This window comes from Xiphias gladius, chromosome 10 (genome assembly GCF_016859285.1).
Source record: "Xiphias gladius isolate SHS-SW01 ecotype Sanya breed wild chromosome 10, ASM1685928v1, whole genome shotgun sequence".
Taxonomy (NCBI): Eukaryota; Metazoa; Chordata; class Actinopteri; order Istiophoriformes; family Xiphiidae; genus Xiphias; species Xiphias gladius.
In genome coordinates, this window is record NC_053409.1 from 27702134 (window position 1) to 27725326 (window position 23193).

General features: G+C 41.4%; 1 protein-coding gene across 4 annotated transcripts in view; it reads right to left on the reverse strand.

The window, feature by feature from the left end:
• Positions 1-2679: 2679 nt before the first annotated feature.
• The window catches only part of mipol1 (mirror-image polydactyly 1), an 85446-nt gene continuing 64932 nt past the window's right edge, over positions 2680-23193 (reverse strand). For 2 of the 4 annotated variants that reach the window (XM_040137211.1, XM_040137210.1), the window contains 3 exons: positions 21003-21097; positions 7800-7997; positions 2680-3174 (listed from right to left, as the gene is read on the reverse strand). In XM_040137211.1, coding sequence (XP_039993145.1) covers positions 3108-3174; positions 7800-7997; positions 21003-21097 — 360 coding nt within the window. In that variant the 3' untranslated portion in view covers positions 2680-3107. The remainder of the gene's footprint in view (positions 3175-7799; positions 7998-21002; positions 21098-23193) is intronic. The other 2 variants (XM_040137213.1, XM_040137212.1) reach the window with 1 other exon arrangement.

The following is a 23193-nucleotide window of genomic DNA, read 5'->3' on the forward strand; positions in this document are numbered from 1 at the left end:
TGGACAGTGTTAGTATGCAGCACAGAGTATGGTTTTTTGTGTGTGTGTGTGTGTGTGAGTGTGTGTGTTTGAATGTAAAGGGACTTTTTGTGAAACCTTGAGAAAACAGCAGCTTCAGCAGTTTGTTCAACATGGCCTCAGTCAAACACACATAAACACACGGCAGCAAAGTAACTCCAGTGCTGTACTTAGGTACAATTTGAGGTTCTCGTACTTTACTTGAGTATTTGCATTGTATCATTCATTATTCTTGTGCTGCACCACATTTATCTGAAAAATAAAGTTGTTAGTTACTTTTGAAATTATGACTTTACATACAAACAAACACTCACCAAGCACTTTATTAGGAACACCTGTACACCTGCATCTTCAGGCCATGATCCAGTCAGCCAATCATGCGGCAGCAGTTCGCTGCATGAAATCCTGCAGATACAGGTCAGGAGCTTCAGCTAATGGTTACTTCAAACATCAAAATGGGGATAAAATGTGATCTGTGACTTTGACCGTGACATGATTGTTGGTGCCACACTGGCTGGTTTGAGTGTTTCTGAAACTGCTGATCTCCTGGGACTTTCACACACAACAGTCTCTAGAGTTTTTACTCAGAATGGATCCAGAAACAAAAACCATCCAGTGAGCATCAGTTCATGTTGATGAGAAGGGTCAGAGGAGACTGGCCAGACTGGTTGGAGCTGACAGAAGAGCTACGGTAACTCAGAAAACCACTGTGGTGAGCAGAAAAGCAGCTCAGGATGAACAACACGTTGAACCTGGAGGTGGAGGAACTACAACAGCAGACGACCATGTCTGGTTACAGTCCCGTCAGCCAAGAACAGAAATATGAGGCTACAGTGGACACAGACTCACCAACAGTGGACAGTTGAAGACTGGAAAGACGTAGCCTGGTCTGATGAATCTGGATTTCTGCTGAGGTAGCAGACTGTATGGTCAGAATTAGGCAACAACAGCATGAATCCATGGACCCAACCTGCCTGGTGGTCTAATGGTGTGGGGGATTTTTTCTTGGCTCCACTTTAGGCCCCTTAATACCAATCAATCATGGTTTGAATGCCACAGCCTGTCTGAGTATTGCTGCCGACCATGTGCTTCCCTCTAAGGTCACAATTTAACCATCTTCTAATGGCTGCTTCCAGCAAGATAATGCTCCAAGTCACAAAGCAAAAGTCGTCTCTAACTCGTTTCATGAACATGACAATCAGTCCAGTGAACTTCAGGGGCCTCCCCAGTCTCCAGATCTGGACCTCTGAAATGTGGTAGAACAGGAGATTGACAGCGTGAATGTGCAGCTGTCATGTCAACATGGACCAGAAAGTTTCCAATATCTGGTGAATCCAGGCCACAAGGACCTGGGGCTGTTTGAGAGCAAAGGACGGCTCCACCCAGTATTAGTGTGGTGTTCCTAATAAAGCGCTCAGTGAGCGTATGATCAACAAAATATGTTCTGTTATCGATGAAAATGCCCTACAGTATATGAGGTAGTTAAAATTTTTTAGTTCAACCAGCTGTGACTTTAAAATGCTGTTTACTTGTTAAAGCATCAGTAATAATAATTTTCCAATAATATGATATATACTAGAATAAAACCAATTTTACTTGTGATGCAGGAAACAGCTCCTGACTTCTCACCATGTTTTTTGTTCTTTTCCTGTTTTAACCCTCTAACTGAACATTCGACATGATCTTATACCTGTTTGATTATCATCTGATCTCTGGGTACTTGAGCTGGACGAGTCTCTCCCCACTTTCAACTCGAGTTTTCGTTTTTGTTCGATGTTAAGTCTTCATTCCAATGTTTAGATTTCTGTGTTGGTGTTTAGTTGTTGCGTCTGGATTTACTCACTTGGTGTTTGGTTATGTTTGGTGTTGAGTTTTTGAGAAATCTGCTGAACAGACATGTTTCAGGGCAGAAACCAGACACCTGATGAAGCTACACCTGTTTCCTCTAAATCGACAGTTTGACCGAGTTATTCAAAGTTGTCAAAGTAAATTTTAATTTGAAGTTTTTAGGGAACATGAAGTCAGAGCGGCTTCCTCACATTTGTCACAGCGAACCTGTGAAATTAATCTGAGCAGCATTTCTGTTTAAAACAGGAGAGTTTAAGAGACGAACCTTAAATCAACAGACGAACTAAAAGGCAGACTGATCTTCAATTAGAGACATAGAGGAGGAGCGGGAGGAGGAGGGAGCCTTCACTGCTGAGACGCTGAAACGAGATGTAAACTGGGCTCAAAAAGAAGATTCATAATGTTCATCTTTTCTGTAACACAGAGTAAAACCTCTTCATTAAAACATTCATTATGTTGTAATATAATTAGATTTAGTTAACTGCAAATTCAGATGAGATTAAACCACATTTAACTCTTTTATTTTCTACTTTCTTACTGTAACAAAGCCACAACACTTCCAACTTCCAAAAACGCCGTCGGCAACAATGTCACTAAAACACATCGAACAGTTTTGTTCACTTTTGCTTGAATAAAACTCAGAAATCGTGCCAGATTCTGTTTCATGATTTGAGTCAACCAAAGTTACCATATCCACTCAGAAACCAACATGAACCGTGATTTGACAGGTGAGTTTTTTGTGTTGCAATATATGTAACTACAGAAATGAATGAAAATGATTAACATTTTATTTCAAGACCAAATAAAGAAAAAAATACATTTATCCATCAATTATACAATTGTGTTTAGTACAAAATATGATAAATGTACAGATAACAACAAAAAAACTAAGCAACAGCTGAGAATCAGTTCAATCATCTTATTAAAAATATTTCATGATTACACCTGAACCAAAAAAATTAACTAAAAATCAAAAACTTAAAACTTTAAGGCTGCAATTTTGTTTTTTTGGTTTTACAGTAGGTTAAGATACCAAACAAAAAAACCCATCAAAAGTCTTGGATAAAGAAATAAGGAGAAAATACTCTGTAGGCTTATAACAGTAGTGATATACATAACAGAGCTGCAGATCTTTTCACTAAAGAAAAACCTGAAGGAAGAAAATAAAAAAGAAAACTAGATAAAATAATCAGTGGTCAGTTTAGTGATATAAAAAGGATTAAAAGGATTAAGAAGACAGATCAGATGACGGCTCGGAGGCTTCCTGTCCCGACTTTCTTCCTCAAAACCTCGACCAGACGCTCCAACCTGAGGAGGAGGAAGAGGAGAAAAATGATTTCAGTCTGAAACTTCAGTGTCATAAACGCTAAGAAGACAAACTGAGCAAAAACCTGAACACATCAGGAGAATATAAGGAACGTCTGACGTTTACAGACAGATGCTTCTCCTGTCGTACAATATTATTCCACAGTGGGAATTAAACCAACAACCCTGCGGGACCTTTGTCAGTCTGTCTGAGGCCTGCGGTCTGATGGAGGGATGGGGGAGGAGGAGGAGGGAGGAGGGGTGAGAAAGCAGAGAAAGTAAACACACCGACAGGACAGTCGATTGTTGGAGTCGAGTGGCGGGAGGAAGAGGAGCGACATGAATATGTGAGGGGGGGCCAGAACACTCCCACAGTGTGGAGGTGCTAAATGTTTTTACAGGATAAAACCCATCAGTCCACGTCTGAACGTATGAACCGCCAGTCTCAGGTGGTCCGTCTGCAGTGCTGATGTTTAGACCTTGTCTCTGTCCACAGTGACCACACTTCTACCTACAGAGACCATGTTAAGCACGAGGATCTTCTACCTGCAGCGTAACTGCAGTGAATACACTTTAAGGTTTCTACTATGGCCACATTTCTGCCTGCAATAAGGATGCTTCTACCTACGTATCTACCTCCGCAGGTAGTTTCTACCTGCAGTGATGACATGAGATCATATTGCCACCTGCCGATGGCCCCTTTTCGGGGTTTCTGCAGTGACCACGTCTTTACCTGTGGTTATGTTCCTACCTGCAGTGCATTTCTACTAATGATGACACTACTTTTAACCCCAATGAACACATTTCTACCTCAAATGGCGACATTACTAGCTGCGCTTTGGCCATGGCGACATGCAGTGGCTACCTCTCTACGTTTCTACCTGCAGTGATGACGTTTAGACCACATTTCCGCCTGCGGAGGCTACTTCTCTAGGTTTTCAAATGCAGGGACTTATTTCCTACCTTGTCATGTTTCTAGTTGTTCCTGTTTTTACAAGTTGTTTTCCTACAGTGACCAGACATTTCTACATACTCTGAAATCAGTGAAGTTCTCTGGCTAACACAGAGAATATTTGACAGCTTGAGTGCAGAAAGAGAAGATGACAAAGCAGGAGACTGAAATGAAGCTGAAATGAAGAAGGGAGGAGTTGGAAAATTGACCCTGGATGACTTTCTAACACTCACTGAGGCTCACTCGCTCTCTCTCTCTCTCTCTCTCTCTCTCTCTCTCTCTGCAAACCAAATTAAACTTCCCGTCTCTAATAACCAGCAGATTTCTATCACCCCCCACCCCTCCAGAGAGCAAATATTCCTCTCTCCACTATTCAGAAACTTGGGTGGCTCTTCAGAGCCGGCCGCCCCCCCCGCTGGCAGCCAAATTAGAGCAGAAAGCTGCGGGTTTGAGCCCAGGAGGACGGCGCGGGACGCAGACGGACGACTTAAGCTGTTTTCATCATGAATCTCATCCCTTCATCTTCAGGCTGATGAGATGAGAAGCAGCAGAAGAAGAAGTCACGTTATTCAGCATCAGACCGTCATCCTGCATGAGCTGAAATCTGAAGGATTAATTCTTCCCGATCAACTCGCCGGCAGAGACACTCACACCGATGTCCGCTGAATATGAATCATCACAACCAAATCTCTTTAGTCCCACACGCTTAAACAGTCTTTGAACACACCCCAGAGTTTCTGGTGGCTGCTGTTAGATACAGCAACATGTTCCTGATGACAGGAAACGCCATCGATTCTCACGTATGTCGCTGATTTCCCAGGTTTTAAACCTGTTTGGTGTGTGACCTATATAACAGGTTGCGGCTAGTTGAGGACTCTTTAGAGGTCTGAGGTGCTCAAGTTATCCAGTAAGTCACAGGAAAAAAAGAACAATTACAAAAAAGTCTGAAACAAATAGACATAATCTTGTGTGGAAGAAAGGAGTTTAGTAAAATGTACCTTGTTTCTGCTGAATCCTTCATAAAAAACTTGAGTTGTGTTTTGGGAAGAACATTTTTTTGTGTCAGACTTGATTTGTAGAGTTTGAGAGACAAAGTTCTTTGTTTTGCAGTGTTTTGTCATATTTAAGCAGTTAAGTTATTTTTTAACAAATGCTTTACCACTGCAACAGTATATTTGGTGTCTAATAAGTCCACGTGGGTGGGACACTTGTATGTGAATGACTCAGTAAGCAACTACTGACTAACCATAAGTGTTTCGGTTTGGTAGGTCAGGGTGTTTGGAGGAACAAAGAGACATCACACAGTAAATAGGGTCTGTCTCATTATGGGCAAACTTTTTACTCATTACATAACTAACTGCCTACATCAGGAGAGGAGTGGACTGGACAAAACCAGAAAAGGTCAACCAGCCGGACAGCTACCGTCACCACTGGCTTTGTGGGACATACCCAGTCCAGTCTTGCAGCTACAGGTGAGTCAAACCTACCTATCCCAGGTATGACTCACCGGGGACAAACTTGCTCATTCTCTCGTCACACTGCAACATACGGGGCCATGCTGTGAGAGTGTGGGCACATTATGTGGAATTTAACCAGAAAAGAGTCGTACCTGTGGCATAAAACAACATATGATAGACCACAGAAAAGATGCCACAGAACAAGACCACATACTGATTTGTTTTTTCTCCTGCATATTCTGAATATTGTACACACTTTTATTACAAAAGAATTGCGAATATATTGCAGAAACGTAAACTAAAACAACCCGTATTACATGTCCTTAATGGGCTATGGTCCTGTTTGGACCAGCAACGGTCTTTTTCTGTACGCGGCAAGTTGATATTGGGCATTTTCTGTCATGTGATCTCCTGACTGTAAGAGGAGCTGTCATTTTTTTGTCTGTACATATTCAGCGTGTGTTTGTTCATAGATGTGCTGTCCACACGTCTGTGCCTAAAATCAAGAAACAAAGTAAATGGCACCTTAAACACCCCTCGAGCTGTCTGAGACCACAGAACGAAAGAGCGAGCTGCACTGGTCTTAACGAGACCAAGGTTTTACGCCAAAGTGTCTGTAGACAGAGGAGAGCACTGAGGTTCTGCAGCAATGATTTGAATTCAGAGTTCTTGCTGCAGAAAAACTCTTATGCTCAGTTCAGTGTAGTGTGGTCTTTAGGGACTGTTGGTAAAGGGGAAGGTGAAGTTTCAACATTGAATGTCAATTAGAAAATGCTCTGTTTGTTCATTACAGCACTTCCTGCTTCAGACGTTTGATGAGTCTGGTTTACTACTTTGGGCAATATAGCCAAAATATTAATTATTACCTCACTTTATTACCTCACCTTATTTTATTATCAATTTATCTACGGATCTTTTTCTAGATTAATGAATGATTCGATCAGTCTATAAACCATAAGATGACGATGAAAAATGTCAAATCACACAGTAAGTCCCTAGAGCCCATAGTGACTTCATTAAATGTCTTGTTTTGTCCAACCGACAGTCCAAAACCCAACAGTATTCAATGGAAGATGAGGAAAAGCAGAAAACTACTTAACATTTGAGAACGTTGAACCAACACCTGTTGAAAAACGACTTAAACCTTAAACCGATTATTAAAAGAGTTGCTGATTAGTTTTCGGACAATCGACTCGTCGATTAATCCATAACCCGATAACCAGACCCAAATGGCGGCGCACGCACGATGCGAGGCTCGGCATCTCTCCAGGTTCTGCGAATTAGTAGTTACCTGCCTATTTGTTTGAAGTCTTTTCACTCGGAACAGTCTTGCATGTGTCTCCTACAGCTGACAGAAACGTTTGAACGTCAGATCTTATAACCTGTGTCTTCCGGGCAGACAGAACAGCTGATGACTCCGGTAATACCGGAGGCGGGGATTGTGCATCTATGTGAACAAAGCTTGGTGCAAGGACACTACTACAATCGAGAGTCATTGCACACGGTAAAGTGTAGACCTTTCTATCTGCCCGGAGCGTTTACGTCGACTGTTAAAATTCCTACTTCCTGCCCAGTCCCGGGGGGGCGGGACTTAGCCTCAACGTATAAGGTCACCCCTGAACTAATAAGAGGTCTGGATCAGGCCCTTCTCTGCCTCTCCCTATGTTTGCTGCAGCATGTAGATCTGCATGTGATATTGCATATCTCCTTAAGTTGACTCTGCATCAGATGCATTATTTGAGTTATTGTTATTATTTATTACTCCTTTTTTACTGCCGGTTAGATGCATTTCGTTGTCTCAGTACTTGTGCTCTGTGCAATGAAAATAAATTTGAATCTAATCTAAAAAATCTAATCGCTGCAGCTCTAATTGTTCACATCAGATTTTTCTTTGGATTTCGTGTTCAGATCCACTGAAGCTACCGGTGACCTTTCCTTAAGTGGGAAAACCATTTTGCTATGAAGCTGTTTTGTGTCATGCTAAAACAGGAAAAGTCAAACACAAACTGCTGAAACAAAGCTGGAAGAAGATTATTCTCTGAAACATCACTGTATGCTGCAATTTTTAAATTTCACTTCACTAGAACCAAAGAGCCCAAACTAGAAGAAAACAGACCCAGAACAAAAGGACACTGATGGATGGAAATGACATATAAACCATATAAATGATTGTGTTAAAGTATAAAAAGCATGTTGACAGGTGTGAAGTACAATCTGACCTGCGGACTCTCTCACTGGCATCTCGCTCCGCCTCCTGACAGCGTTGAAGCTCTGCCTCCACGCTCTGCTTCTCCTTCGACAGCTGCTTGAGCTGGACCAGCAGGGGCGGGGCCGGACAGGACGGGACCTCCGATGAACTCCCTGGAGAGACACCGTCACCAGGCAACGAGGGAGAGGGGGCGAGAAGATCCTGAGAGCTGAGGGAGGATGAAGAGCAGAGGATGTTCATTACCACAAAAACATACTCTCTTTTCAAACCTGTTTGTCTGAAAATTGTTTAAACCCACAGAATCAGCAGCGTCTGTCAGTCTGTTTTACTGAAGCTGAGCCACTGAACTCGCATGTGACAGACTTCACCCTCTAAAGCAAATCCAACGCATCCTCTGCAGGAACATGTCGGTTGAAACTGTCAGCGATCTGTACACTGTTGTAAAATCCTAAAATACCATCAGAGCATCGTTGCCTCATCTAAGCTGCATCACAGAGTTATCACCGTGTCATCACAATACTATAATCTCCCGTAAACTGGTCCACAAACTCAACAACCTGGGATTTTCCACCTCACTCTTTTCATGGATTATGCACTTTCTCACTTACAGACCACAAAAGTAACCACACATCCTCAACCCTTATGCTGAAGACAGGTGTGCCACCGGGCTGCGTGCTCAGTCCAGCCCTCTTCACCCTCTTCAGCCCGTGATTGCACCCCCATTCACATCACTAACACTATAGTGAATCTTCCTGATGACACCACCATAGTGGGACTCAATGACGAGGAGGCATGCTAAAGAGAGGAGGTCCAACATTTGTCTGAGTGGTGTTTGCAAAATAATCTTTGGTCCTGAACACCACTAAAACCAAGGAGATTATTGTGGAGATCCAGGAAGACCACACACTCATCACTTCACATAAGCGGTGAATAGGTGGACATTGTTGACAACATCAAATTCCTCTGAATCCACATAACGAAAGACCTCACATAGTCCCTTAACACCACCTACCTGGTGAAGAAAGCCCAACAGAGGCTTTCCTTCCTCAGAAAACTCAAACAAGCGTGACTTCCCTCTCAGCTGCTGGTCAACTTCTGTAGAAGCAGCGTAGAAAGCATCCTCTGTCAATGTGTCACAGTATGGTATGTCAGCTGCACGGCAGAGAAGAGGAAGGACATGGCCCGGGTGGTAAAGACAGCACACAGGATTGTGTGAGCTGTGCTCCCAGACCCGGATGCTGTGTATGCTGGACTTCTACAAAGGAAAGCCAGCAACATCAGCAAAGACACAATCGACCAGGGACACCACCTGTTTGTCCCCTTGCAATCAGGGAAAAGATACCGCACCATCAAAAACCACACTGATAGACTGAGGAACATCTTTTTCCCCAGAGCTGGCCTCTTTTCCTTTGTTACGAATTTATTAAAAAGTAAAGCGTCCTAGAATGCACTGCACGCCAACCAGCGACAATGGCAAAGATTTTTAGCCAGGCTCAACGCTGTAACAATTTTCATCCTAGGACTGTTATTATATCACTTAAGTTTTAGTTTTGATTTTATTTTCAGCTGAGAAAGTAACCATTTAGATTTCGAATATGTGGTCAGTTTATCCAAATAATGCCTGTTTTTGAAACTTGCTCTGGCGTTTTCGGAGATTACCTCCTGAGATGACTAATCGGTCAATGTGCGCCGCCATCCCAGGGCTTGCAGACAGTTCTCCAGTCCTTGGGAGTCTAGAGTTTCTGAGTTGAACTTGCCAAGTTCGAACTCCAAAGTACAGGAGTCTGAACTTGGCGTACTCTGTATTGAGAGAGGCCTTATGACAGATGACTTGATCTGATCGGAAACACGGTGATTGGTGTCAGTATGTAGTAGATCGTCGCTGGTCCAACACACGCAGAGGAAACCTATGATCTGATCTGAGAGCAGCTCTGACCTCACTGTGACAGAGCTGATAGATGATCAATCAGCTGTGATATTGATAGGTGCTGGAGGGTATCCAGGTTAATTAAAGGTAAACAACGCAGACAGACAGCAGAGGACAGAACAAAGGACATAGTTCACCCAGTTCACTTCAGACCTGAGGAGACCGCTGAAGGTTCAGAACAAACGTCATTCCTTAATTTCTTCCCCATGTTAAGTACTTGAGCTTTTCAGAGGATTCTTGCTATGTGTGTGGACCATGACTCACTGATTCGCCAGTGGTTTCTCATGTTGTTACTCTCATTCACAAAAAATTAAGTTTAATGTCTCAGATTTTAGAAAGCAAAATAAATCCAGTCTGATTTTGCATGTTTTAAGCAGATAGAGTGATTTCCTGATGTAATGACTGACAACAGCTACAACAGGAGAACAGGTTTCCATGGATACATCAGAGTTTAATAATGCTGCCAACCTGCCAAATGTAGAGTTATCAAATGAGACCCACTGTCTCATTTTAAATGTGGGAAAAATTGAGGGGATGGTTCTTGACCCTAGGTCAGTGGGGGGTCATAGTCTAGTGGTTATACCTGATGAACCAATCAATCAGGTCTGCTCCTACAAGGACCTTGGCTTTCCCTTGGACAACACCTTTAGCTGGAAGGCCCGCGTTGAAAGTTTGTGTTCTCGTTTACGGCAGAGATCATCCTTCCTACACAGACTCGGGGTGTATGGGGTGGACCAGAGGATTGTGTTTTTATTCTACCAGGCTGTAGTAAAGAGCGTAGTCAGGTATGGGATGTCAGCATGGTACAGCAATCTCACTGTACAGTTTAAATCTAAGCTTGCTCGTCTGGTACAGCATACCATGAATGTCATGGGGAAGACTGAACACCGGTCCCTGCAGTCAATATATGAGCAGTCTGTTCTCAGGCAAGCGCAGAAAATATTGTCTGACCCGTCTCATGTTCTCCACCCTGAGTAAGAGCTCTGACCCTCTGGCAGATGACATAGAGTACCCCGATGTAAACTCAGCCATTTTAAAAACTCCTTTGTGCCTACCTCAATTAAAGTTTTAAATGATGTTGCTTGACGCTGCAGGGGTTTTGCGATAGCTTCATGGTCTTCTTATCACTTCTAATCACTGGTTGTGTAATATGTGCAATATGTGTCATTTGTGGCTGTGATTTGCTACAGTATGCGCTGCTTTGTTTATATGTTGTTATTTGTCATTTGTTTTTTATATAACTATGGAGGCGGTTACACGTGTGGAGCACTTGAGTCCAAGAAAAATCTCCCCATGGGGACAATAAAATGTATGGCATGTTATTGTATCATTTCATATTGTATCGTGTTGTACTTGGAATAAGACCAGTCAGGTGTCATAATCTGCATCTTTCTGATATGGACTGAAGTCTCAGGTTTGGACTGCTACATTTCCCAGGCACACTGTATCCTGATGTGTTATACAACCTCTGCTTTGCTCTGCGTCTGTTTGCCATCGACTGAATGAGATTCAAACAGAAACACTGTTTTAAACCATCAGCTACTGTTGTGTCAGTGAGGCAAATTGTGTGAAGATAAAAATAAAAAGAAGAAGAAAAAATGACCTAAATAAAACCAAACAAAGCTTCTGAATACTTCAGTTTCTTCTATTTATGGAAAGTGCCATTTCAGACTCTCGAATCCAAACATGCATCAGCATTAAATCAGGGACTAGACCCTGTACAGATCTGTTGTCAGAGAGAATCCATACTGACACATCTCTCCATCGTCCACTGACCATGTGTGTGGACCATTGTTGTCCTCTGAGCTCCTAAACCAACAGGCAGCAGGTCAGAGGTCAAAGGGGGGTCAATCTGTTCCTGACCTGCATCAATGAGGTTTCAGTCAGAAACAGATGTTTGATGTTAAAGAACCATCTGATCCACAGCTGTAAACCTGATGAGGGTCAGCTGAGATCCACTTGTAAACCATCAGACATCAGCTGAGATCCAGAGATCCACCTGTGACCAGGCAGATACTCGAGGATAGATTTAATCCAAATTGAAAATAGCAAAGGAGATCAGTTGAGATCCGGCACAGATCACCTTTCAACCACCAGAGATCCAGATCCACCAGAGATCAGCCGAGATCCTGCAGAGATCCAAACTAAATACAAAAAGATCCAGCTATAAACCTGCAAAGATCCAGCAGAGACCCAGTTGTTTATAAAACCACTGGGAAAGAGCAGGGGAGACCAGCTGAGATTCAGCAAAGATCAGCTGTAAGCCAGCAGCAATTTAGACAACCAGAGATGAGTTAAAATCCAGAAGAGACCTGCTGTATCCTAGCATAGATCCACCTAAGATCAACTGTGACCGGGCAGACACCAGAAGAGCATCTGTAAACCTGTAAAGATTCCAATAAAACCCAGAAGACATCCAGGTCCACCAAAGATCAGTCGAGATCCAGCAGAAATCAGAAATTTACGATCAGCTGTGACCAGGAAGAGATCCAGAAGAGATCAACTGAGATCCAGAAGAGATCCAGCTGTAAACCTGCGGAGATCTAAGATATCCACCAGATTTCTAGAAGAGCACCAGCAAAGATCCAGTAAAAACTACTTCCTGTCTGGAATTTGTTGACGGGAAGGGATGTGTTTTACATTTCTGGTTCGTTTGTCATCAACAGAATAAGAACAGTGGAGTTATTAAATTTGTACCAAACTCCAGTATGAATTTTCTAATTTATAGACGATCTGAATGTTCAACGAACATGTTGAAGATCTGCACAGGTCTGTAGTGTGTTTACCTTTAATTGTGGCAAAACAAAGATCAGTCAATAAATATGACTGAGTAGTGATTATGACAGATTGTATCAACAGAAATGATTCGAACCCCACAGTTACGGAGAATACAAACATTTTGGATTCAGCACAGAGTTCTTCTGATGACTTCACTGACCAGCTGCAGAAACTGACAGTCTTTGTGGTATCAAAAGAGAGAGAGAATGATGTTTATGTCCTGGTGTTTGTAAATAATAAATAATAATGGATAATAGATAAGAGTTTTAGAACCATGCGTGCGTGCGCACGCACACACGCACAAAAAGGGGTTATATGAAGTAAAATCTAACAAATCTCTTTGAAAAATGAAGAGAAATAACAGGAGAGAAGGAGACATGAGCTGTTATTCCCCAAAAAATGCTGAAATCAACCCCCCCCTCGTCTCTGCAGGCGTTCAGCATCAATCCGGATGATGTATGGAGACTCACAGTTTACACAGCACGACTCACTTGTTATCTTACCCAGTTCTGCTCTGTTTTATTCTTCCAGTTTGCGTCCCTACTGCAGGCCTCTCAACCTCTTTCACGCTAAAAATTGTTTGGTGTTCATTTTTGTGGGTAACTGCCAACCGAGATCAGGTTTTCTGCAGGTTCACCAAGTTCAATTTATGACTTTATACACAGAATGACATTTATACCTGTTTCTCAGTCATACCAGACAAAGTATGAAAAAAACCAGTGGGAATGATATGGATGAGAATTAGTTACCAAGTGCATTAATTTAATGACATTTGTATCACATTTCATAAGTACATCCCAGCTGTATATGGGTTTTGCTAAAATCACAAACAACATTTTATACCTATTGTTACAGCCTATGGCTAGAAAAAGAAACATTAAGACCTTTATAGAACCAACTTACAACTTTTCTACCTTTTACTGACTTTTTAGAGGAAAATTAAATCACTGCTTTTTAAGACTTTTCAAGACCTGCCGATATCCTGTGTAATTGTTCACATTGTTCGTTTGGTGTTTTTACTGCGTTTTTGTTTCACGTGTTTTTGTATTTCTGCCGCAAAAAGAATTTCCTTTTGTGGGAAAATAAAGATCTGAACTGAACTGAACAATATCTAGATCAGTATTCATAAACAGTTTTGCATTGATCATATGGTTAGCTGTGGGAGTGTAGTGGGTGGAATATGAGGCTTGTCCTTGGGTCCGATTTTCTAAGCTAATTGTGAAAGAGAAATTCCAGCAAAGACGTGCATATGAACAGTTTTATAAATCTGATTATTTTTTGGCGTAGCCCTTTTTTGGATCCAGCGCACGGATTTATAAATGAGGCCCCTGGACTGAGTCACCAGGTCATAGGTCAACAAGAGACACACACACACACACACACACACACACACACACACACACACACACACACACACACACAGTTTGTATTCTTACAGCTGTATGTTCAGTCTATGTTTACCTCTCTTTCTCCCTTTCACCTTATTGGTTTAAACTGAAGACAAAGGAGAGGAGGAGGAATCCTCTGAACAAACACACACACACACGTTTGTCTTTCTGTGTTTCAGGACCCTCAGAGACATAATGCATATCCTTCATAATGCATTCCCTAAGCTAAGGCTGTGTTCAGGCAGAGTTCAGGCCTGTGTGAAAAATGCAGCCCTCTCATTCACTTGGAGTCAGTCCATGGAGAAGGCGTAGGCGGCAACATAGGAGGCCTTGACAAAAGATCGCAGGGTCGTCTGGCACAAAAGTAGATCCTGACTCAGCTTTTGCTGGAACACGACATCATCCAGTAAGATGTCGCAGTGGACAGTCACATAGATGCAAACACACATTCCTGCTAGATAACTTTGTAACATGAAAACTGGATTTCTGCTGTTTATCTTGTGATTGTCAGGGTGAAAGATAAAATACTATAATAACTTTCCAGAGTTGAAAAATCCTGTCTGTGAGTTTTACAAACCTCCGTGAACGGTTCTGGTGTCTGATCATTTGACTGAACTTATATAGCGCTTTTCTAACCTTATCGACCACTCAAAGAGGGCTGGAGGAGACGGGGATCGAACCACCGACATTCTGGTTAGTGGATGACCTGCTCTACCTCCTGAGACGGAGCCGCCCTGTTTAACCTTTAAAGTCATGAATCTGTTACTCAAACTGGACAAACTGAATTAAATTTAATGTCTCACTGGTACCTTCAAAAACACAGCCCCCCGATGCTTTAATACAGGGCTGTTTTCCATCTGAATCCCCTGCATCCTAAGTTTAACCATCACATCCAATGCCTAACCCCAACCTAAACCTGATTCTGACCCAAACCTAAAACTAACACACTAACAGACATTTTGGCTGGTCATCAACGTGAAACGATGGTTTCTGACATTGTTCAACATCGAGATAGCAATGCAAGCACATGCGCACACACACACTTGTCTTACATTAGTTGTGAGGACACTAATTGACATAATGCATTCCCTAGCCCCTCACCATAACCCTAACCTAAACCTCGTTCTAACTTGAACCCAAAACCAGGTCTGAAGCCTAAAACGGCCCTTTGAAGGTGTAAGGACCAGTCAAAATGTCCTCGCAATACACAACCAGAAGTCTTCAGAGTTTAACAGCAGCTGAATATATTCAGATTCTCAGTTTGTTTACCTGCTCACAGGTCACATAGAAATCTCAGGTTACAATCTGACAACACCTTTACTTGCCCGGTAGTAACCTGGTTACTGTAAATCTGTTCACCTGTAGCAGCTCTGTAATCACATTTATCTTCGTCATGTTATTTCGGGAGCACTGCTGACTGATTTTACTGTATTTATTGATACAAGATTTTTATTTTATTTTATTGTCAGATTATTTTTCTGATGTCGCAGTGAAGTGAGAGGACATGAGGTCGTGAGTCCACACCACCACGCTCAGAAAATACTGACCAGAGACCATCCCTAAAATGTTTCAATTATTTGGAAATGTCCCCCTTTTTAAATATTTACTAAACTCTTCAAATGTATTTTCTTTAAATGGTATTTCCTAACATGAAAGTCTAAATTGTTAATTTTCTACACAACAGGAATAAACAGTCTGCATTACCGTTCTTTTTTGACTAAAGTAGTCAAAGATAGATCTATATTCCAACAATGAAGTACTAATATCAACGTACATTTTTTACAGTCTCATACTTACCTCCAGTTGCTAAGTTACGTTATGTTAATTTAACCCTGTCTCCTGGATATTACATTCGAATAACACTAAACTAATTTCTCAATTTCCATTGTGGTGGCAATCTCTAGCTGGATTATGTTCAGACGCAGCTCTTTTTTTTTGAATGAATGAATGAATGCATGGTAAGGTCTACAATTTTCTACGTGATGAGGGAACCCAACCGCCTTTTGGGAGACACCAGATCACTAACCAATCTGACAGTGACCTCCTTGGTGATTCTGCCTCCTCCTGAAACTACCATCATCCAACAGGGAGATGACACCAGTCGAAAAATGACCAACGAGGCAGACAAAGGGTAAAAAGGGGCGTGGAAAGGAGAAATCCGGATGCCAGGAACAGACCAAACACCTGCTAGCAGGCGAAAGCCCGGTGATTGACCTCTCAAGCAAGGTACTCACTACAGGTCAACTATCTCCCTTATCTAGAGGGTTAAGTTTTGTTCCTACTGCAGTTGCCTCTTTTGAAATCAAAATGGACTAATTCCTTTTTTTTTCAGAAAGATTAAACTGAAACATGTTTGGTAATTTTGAAACACAAGAGTCTAACAAACCTGTGTTTAAAATAGAAGTAAATTCAGTCCCTTTTGTTTGAATCCTTCCAACCAAACTTTCTGCAGAGTGGTTGAGAAAGAAATCCTGGACAAAGGCAAGACAAATTTCTCCCACTTGAACATGAATCACAATGAGAGATTGGCCATACAAGAACTCCCCAGAGACCCTGACATTATTATTAAACCTGCTGAGTCAGTGAGTCAAACTGGTGTCAGTGTTGTAATGTTCCAGTCCTGTGCAGCAGCGTGATGTTGGTGCCCGGTGCTCGGTGCCCTTGCATCCACCTTTTGTACAGAAGAATGGCCACTCACCGTAGCTGCTGGACCCGCAGTGCCGGCGTGCGTGGAGGCCAGCCAGGGAAGGGTGGCCGCAGAAGTACTAAAGTTTTCAGTCCACACACACAGCCATTATAGCTGAATTTAGTCCAGAATAACTCACAAAAACAACACGGTTGTAAAAAAGGAAGAAGTTGGGAGGTTTTTACCCGGGCCCAAATTTTCCACAGAGGTCTCCTCCACTCCAAAATAACAAAACCCGTAATTAAAACTGGTAAAAACACTTAACAATAAAAGTCACGTTAAAAGTCAGTGTTTGTCTGATGCTGTTCAGGGAGTGGCTACAAGCCGGGCTGCCAATCGCTTCAGATGTGTATGAGCTTCTAACTTTTTCTCTGACTGATCATTTTACAGGTAAATACACCTGAAATCACAGCACAGCCGTCGTCTTTAACTAATGTGTCTGGTGATTCTGTCAGACGACGTCGTGGTTGTAAAATCAGGATTTTAGCAGCAGAGCAGCAGCTTGAAGTGGCTGATGCTTAACATGAAGTTTTAATGGGCCAAGTTTCATACTTGTTCCGTCGTCTGACGACAGAAACGGTAAAACATGTAGATGAAAACAGCTTTTTTGGGAATTCCGCTGGATTCAATTACTGTATATGTGAGCACAGAGAGTGGGAGAGAAGTAAACAGATAAAAGGCTGAAACTGGCCGACACCAGGCAGACTGCAAATACGACACGATGATGTCATGAATAAGCTAATTAGTGTATTATGTCATCTAGCAACATTTAGCTACTTTTTGAGCAGGGTTTAGCTAATTTCCATTGAAGGTACTTGTTTACGGCGGTTTCACAACAGTTTTTAAACTACGTCCTCAATATCGCACGTTGACCATACACGGTCCAGACATAAACTAGGTTTAGAACTACTCTTGTTTTCAGAGTAGCACTGCTGAGGATCTGTAACAGCCTTTATGACATTGTTGGTGTGAACACACTTTGTAGAGAGCTGGAACAAGTTTGGCTGCTGTTGACGTGAACTGGCTGACTCGTATTGTAAAAGGCATCACAACAGAGTGAGTGGACTTCTCTCTAATTGTAGTGATTATGTCTGCAATTCATGTCTTTTACCAGAGCAAGAAAGGTCAGTTAACAGAAATTACATGAAAACATTATTCTCTCACTTCCCTCTAATCTGTCAAATTGAGTTTTGGTTTTATGTTTCAAGAGATATCTGTCTGTTTACCTTAGTCTGAAACCGAGTATATACCTGGGTGCTATGTCGAACGATCTGAAAGGGCGACAGCAGTTGGGTATTTGTACCTTTGGCTAGGAAAAATTAAGAGGAAAGTTCTGTTTAGCTGCCAACATCCCACTAAACTAGGACCCAATCGCCCTCATAAACATCACTGACCACTTTAACGATGCACGGCTACCAACTGGACAGTCTCTTGAAGACACACTTAGAGATCATAAAGTGTACCAAGGTACCAGCGTGGTTGTAGCCAAACTCTTACGTCCTGAACATACAGAGTTAAGGGTTATGTCTTTTAGACTCATTGATCCACAACAGCAATGGTTCGTTCTAATCTACTCTCCTCTCCCCATGTGGAATATCCCACAGATATCCCTCCAATATCCTTCAAATTATTCAGAGAAATGCTCTTCCATATTGGAGTGATTATACCTTTGTGTTTACAGTTGTATACGACCTGCCCAAACATACAAACAGAAACAGCCACAGTGCGCTGCTGGATGAAGAGCAGCAGATGACACACTCGTACGCCAGTAAACTCCCTTCGCCATTCACACCACGCCTTGCGTTGTTTGAATGGCATTTCACGGCTCAGCTCAGCAAGAGCACCCCCATCCCCAACCCCACCCCTCAATGCCGACAATGTTCCGGACATCCGCTGGTTTCCATTTATTTTCTGTTTGACTTCTGAAACCGGCTCGAGTTCTGTGATCCATCGCAGTGGAGATAAAACATGAGATCTATTTATAAGTGATGTAAAAAGAAAAACTCAGAGCAGCAGAGTGCTGAGTGTGACATCACTCTGTTTCTGTGCTGATCACATTTGTATTGTGGACATTACAATTAATTTACAATGATAAACAGCTACAGGTAATAATTTTTATTATTTGTTCAAGCAGACCACACCTAGAATTAAATACAAAAAAAAGAGGTGGCATTATTTAGAAATCAAGAACTTTTTTGGGCTATTTATTTCTTATATCTTATATCGGTAAATCTGAGTTTATATTTGGACATGAGAGGTGGTTTTTACTTGGAAAGGGTTGGTGCCCGGTGCATATAACGTAAAATAATAGAATATCTAAAAGGTCAGTCTGGGAAAAAGGAACTAAACAGGTGTGTCCCTTCACACCTCTGCTTTTACAGCTACTGTGACACTCAAAACATACACAGGAGTTCATCTGTATACACAGATGAACTCCTGTTGTATTTAACTCATTGATATATTGTGATATTTTAGAGACTAAATTCTAATCATCTGACACACACAAGTTACAATAATAACTTACATAATTTCATCTCTACTCGTGCCATGCGGCTACTGCATTTATTCTAATTGTCTACCGTATGTTAAAGGGTTATGCGTGTGATTCAGACGATCCTTTCACACATGCAGGTTTTCCCTCGCAACACTGCATAACACTGCATATGTTTAACTATAGCATAGTTTTATAAGCACATTTTTCAGATCTGAAGATTACACATACTTTTACTGTCCAGTTTTAAGGCTTTAACCCAGTAGTGGAAAAGGTTTCATGTTCCAAATAAAAACAGTAAATTTCAATCCAGTATTTGTTTAATCTGAATTCTTCAATAATATATTTAGTTTGATTTATTTGAAGCATGTAAAAAGAGTAAACTGTCTGAATGGAGAAGACCAGAGATCCCCCTGGTTTGTGTCAGTCAGTGAGCCTTTACATTTGTAATCTTGCACTAACAAACATAATAAAATCAAATGCTGTCAGTGATTTAAAAAGTGATGTGTGAAGGTTATATATGTTTTTGTCATGTTAGCCAGCCTTACGCAGTAGAAGCGTTTGATAATTGTGGCTGGGGGGTAGCTTAATTAGTAACAGCAGGGGCAAAAAGAGCAGATATAAAAAAGAAATAAATAACTAAATTTAACAAAAATAATTATGATATGTGAGTTGAGACTATGATGTGAGTTTTACTGCCATAGAAGGAGGATCTGGTGTTTCCCTTCTGAAGGCTCTGTGGTTTGTTTGTCTGCAGTAAAGAGACACTGACACTTCTGAGTATCTTTTCATATTTTCATATTTCTGATCTGATAGACTCATCACACTGCGGCTCCTGCATCTGCCTCACTGACTAAGAGGATACAGTGATGAGGTCAGAGGTGACAACGGCCCACGTAAATGACAATAATTCTTTATATCTGTAGGTGTTTTCTTGGCAGTTTTTGATCTGAGGTGCCAGAGTCAAGTCCGACAAAATTATGCAATCTGAACTTATCTGAGATTCACATAAGTCAAACCATGCAAATAACTATGCATAAACAATACATAATACTCAAGGTTGCAAGAAAGCACAATCATTTCTCAATCATCTCAACTAGAATTATTGAGACATGACTGGAAAATCGGTGGGAATGGAGAAAAGTGGGTACGAGGAACATAATTCAATGTGTGGACCTGTATAACTTTATATAGTCCAAACAGTCCAACACCAAACACCTGAGCCACCAATTCAGTTAAGTTCTCAATCAAAGATAAAAAAACTCAAAACTCCACTTTGGCTTTTATCACCAGTTTAAGCAAAGGAAGGGAAGAAAAAAACAGGAAACATTCAGTAAAACAAGCACTTATGAGTGAGGGTGGCCCTATTCTGACCACATTGCAGCCGAGTTATCATTGATGTCCATTGGTAGCTGTAGTTACAAAATAATCAGTTACTCTTTGATATTGTTATTAATAACCATCGTGTTGCTCTCAAGTGCAACACACACTAACACTGAGGGGTGTCATTTCATGCACCTCGATTTCCACCGTTAGCACATGCCCTAAACTGATAAACTAGACATGTAGACTTCTGAATGAATCTTTGGATGTGTCTGAAATGTCAAACACTAATCCCTGTGGACACTTACACTTTACTAAATAGTGAGCAGTACATTGAGATTTCAGACACTCACTAATTATCCTCACTCGTGTCATCACTGACGGCTCCAGGGTCACATGACTGTTAATTACACATTTATAAAATGTGACATATAGCACTGATTGTTAAAAGAATGGAATTTCTGAGAGCACTATATACAGCAATAATTTACATCAGAGTCCAGACGCTCAAATAAAATTAGTGAACTGTGACCTCACCACAGAGGAGAGAGAGCGTGACTTGGGATCTTATCTTCAACAAACACCAAGGCTGAGGTTTTGCTGCTTTTCAGTAGTCTGACCTGTGATTGGCTCGTAGTGCCAATAGCTCGGCCTCTAGCTGTCGCCTGTCGTCCAGAGCTCCATCTCTCTCTCTCTGAAGCCTCAGCAGCTCCTCCTGATCAGAAAAAACACAGGTCAATCACATTCACCCTCTGACTCTAAACACGTTTAACTCCGCATCCACAGTGTTACAGGCTGGCAGCAGACAGAGTAAATGACCTGTGTGAATGATGATGATGATAAAAGAAAGAGAGACACACTGTAAGGTCAGGCTGATGTTTTTCCACACAACATTCTTGAATTAGTTTGACTAATTTAAACAGAACAAGCTGTCTGTTGTCACAGCGTGTAAAGCTCCACTCTTATTGGTTATAAATCCTGTCAATCATAAACTTAAATATAATCCCTGATTCAACGTTAAGATCTAAAAACATTAAACTCAGACATTCTTAATTCCACTTGCATTTTTCAGCGCTGAGTTAATTGGCCATTGTGTTTGTTAATTGTGTCTGAACTGTGTTTGTTCTTTTGCTGTACATGTGCACAGGTCTCTACTGAAAAAGAGATCAAGATCTTGATCTCAGTGAGACTGCCTGTTTAAATAAAGGACTAATTAACTAATTGACTAATTAACTAATATGAGTGTCAACACACTTGATAATGAGGATTTGATTTTTATCAGCGTGTATTTAACTCCTGATTTATTAAGGCAGCAGCTCATTACACACCCAGCTCCTGGACTGAACCTGAGAATGAAACTCCAGGTGCATTCTGGGAATAAAAGGGCGCTCAGTGTAGTTCAGTGGTGGGATTTCTAAGTTTGTAAAATGAATAATACATTACAGTAAATTAATGATAATGCAGTGATATTTATTACAAAACATCTTTTGGCAGCGGTTCTTCTCCACTGGAGAAGATTTATAGACAATTTTGTCTAAAAACGTATTCAGTGGTAGGCACTGAACATTGTCATGGGATGTGAGAAGGAGATGGAGTGAAAAATGAAGAATAAAAGACACAAAATAAACACAACACAACTCAATGCAAACAGTGGAGAGCGAGAGGAAATGAGCAGCAGGTAGAGGTGGATATGGTGTTAATACGGAGGTCAATGCAGGACTACACTAACTGTAAAGGTCTTATTGAATGAGAGTAGTCATTACCCTGTAGTGAGCTAACTGACAGTTCAAACTCAAGTTAAACGAAAACAATCCACAGCACCTTATCAATTGTTAACTGGTAAGGTTAATAATCACCCCGACTGATAGCTGTTACAGAACAATACATTGTTGTGTTCATTAATAACTACCTCCCACCCACTGTTAGCTTGTATAAAACAGTCAGATATTGTGTTCATTGTTCAACATTCCAGTCTTATCACCAATATTAATGGTTATAAAGCAATCACATATTGTTTTCGATAATAATCTTCTCCATCTGTTGTTGTGGATATAATTGCATATTGTGGTCAATAATAACCATCCTTGTCCATACGGTCTCTCTTCCAGGTACCCATAAGGAGTCTGGCAGCGGCATTATGGACCAGAACTTGCAGGCGGGATAGAGACGACTGACTAATCCCAGTGTACAGAGAATTGAAATAGTCTAAGCCGGCGGAAATGAAAGCACGGATGTCTTTCTCAAGGTCTTTGAATGAGAGAAAAATAAACTTGATTTTGGCAATAGTAGGAAGCCGGAAAAAGCTTACTTTTACTAAATTTAACCTGCTTGTCAAACTTTAGGGCGGAATCAAGTACCACTACAAGGTTTTTAACCTAGGAATTAGCAAGGTTGGACAGGTTGACTAGGCTGCTGGTAACCGATTTGATAGAGTCAGAGGGGCCAAACAGGACAATTTCAGTCTTGCTTTCATTCAACTGCAGGAAAATTTTGTGCCCTCCAACGCTTAATGTCTTCAAGGCAATCCATACGACTGAATAGATTGCACTGGTTAGGTTTCGAGGAAGATACAACTAGGTGTCATCTGAAAAGTAGTGGAAGGAAATGTTATACTTCTGTTATTCCTCGACCAGGGAGCAGCATGTAGACAGAGAACAGAGATGATGATGGAACCATGTGAGACTCCACAGGAGACACTAGAGGAAAAATTGCCTATGTTGACAAAGAAACTTCTATTTCTGAGGCAGGACGTGAACCAGTTTAAGGCAGTGCCATTAACACCAACCCCGTACTGGAGACAATTGATTAAAA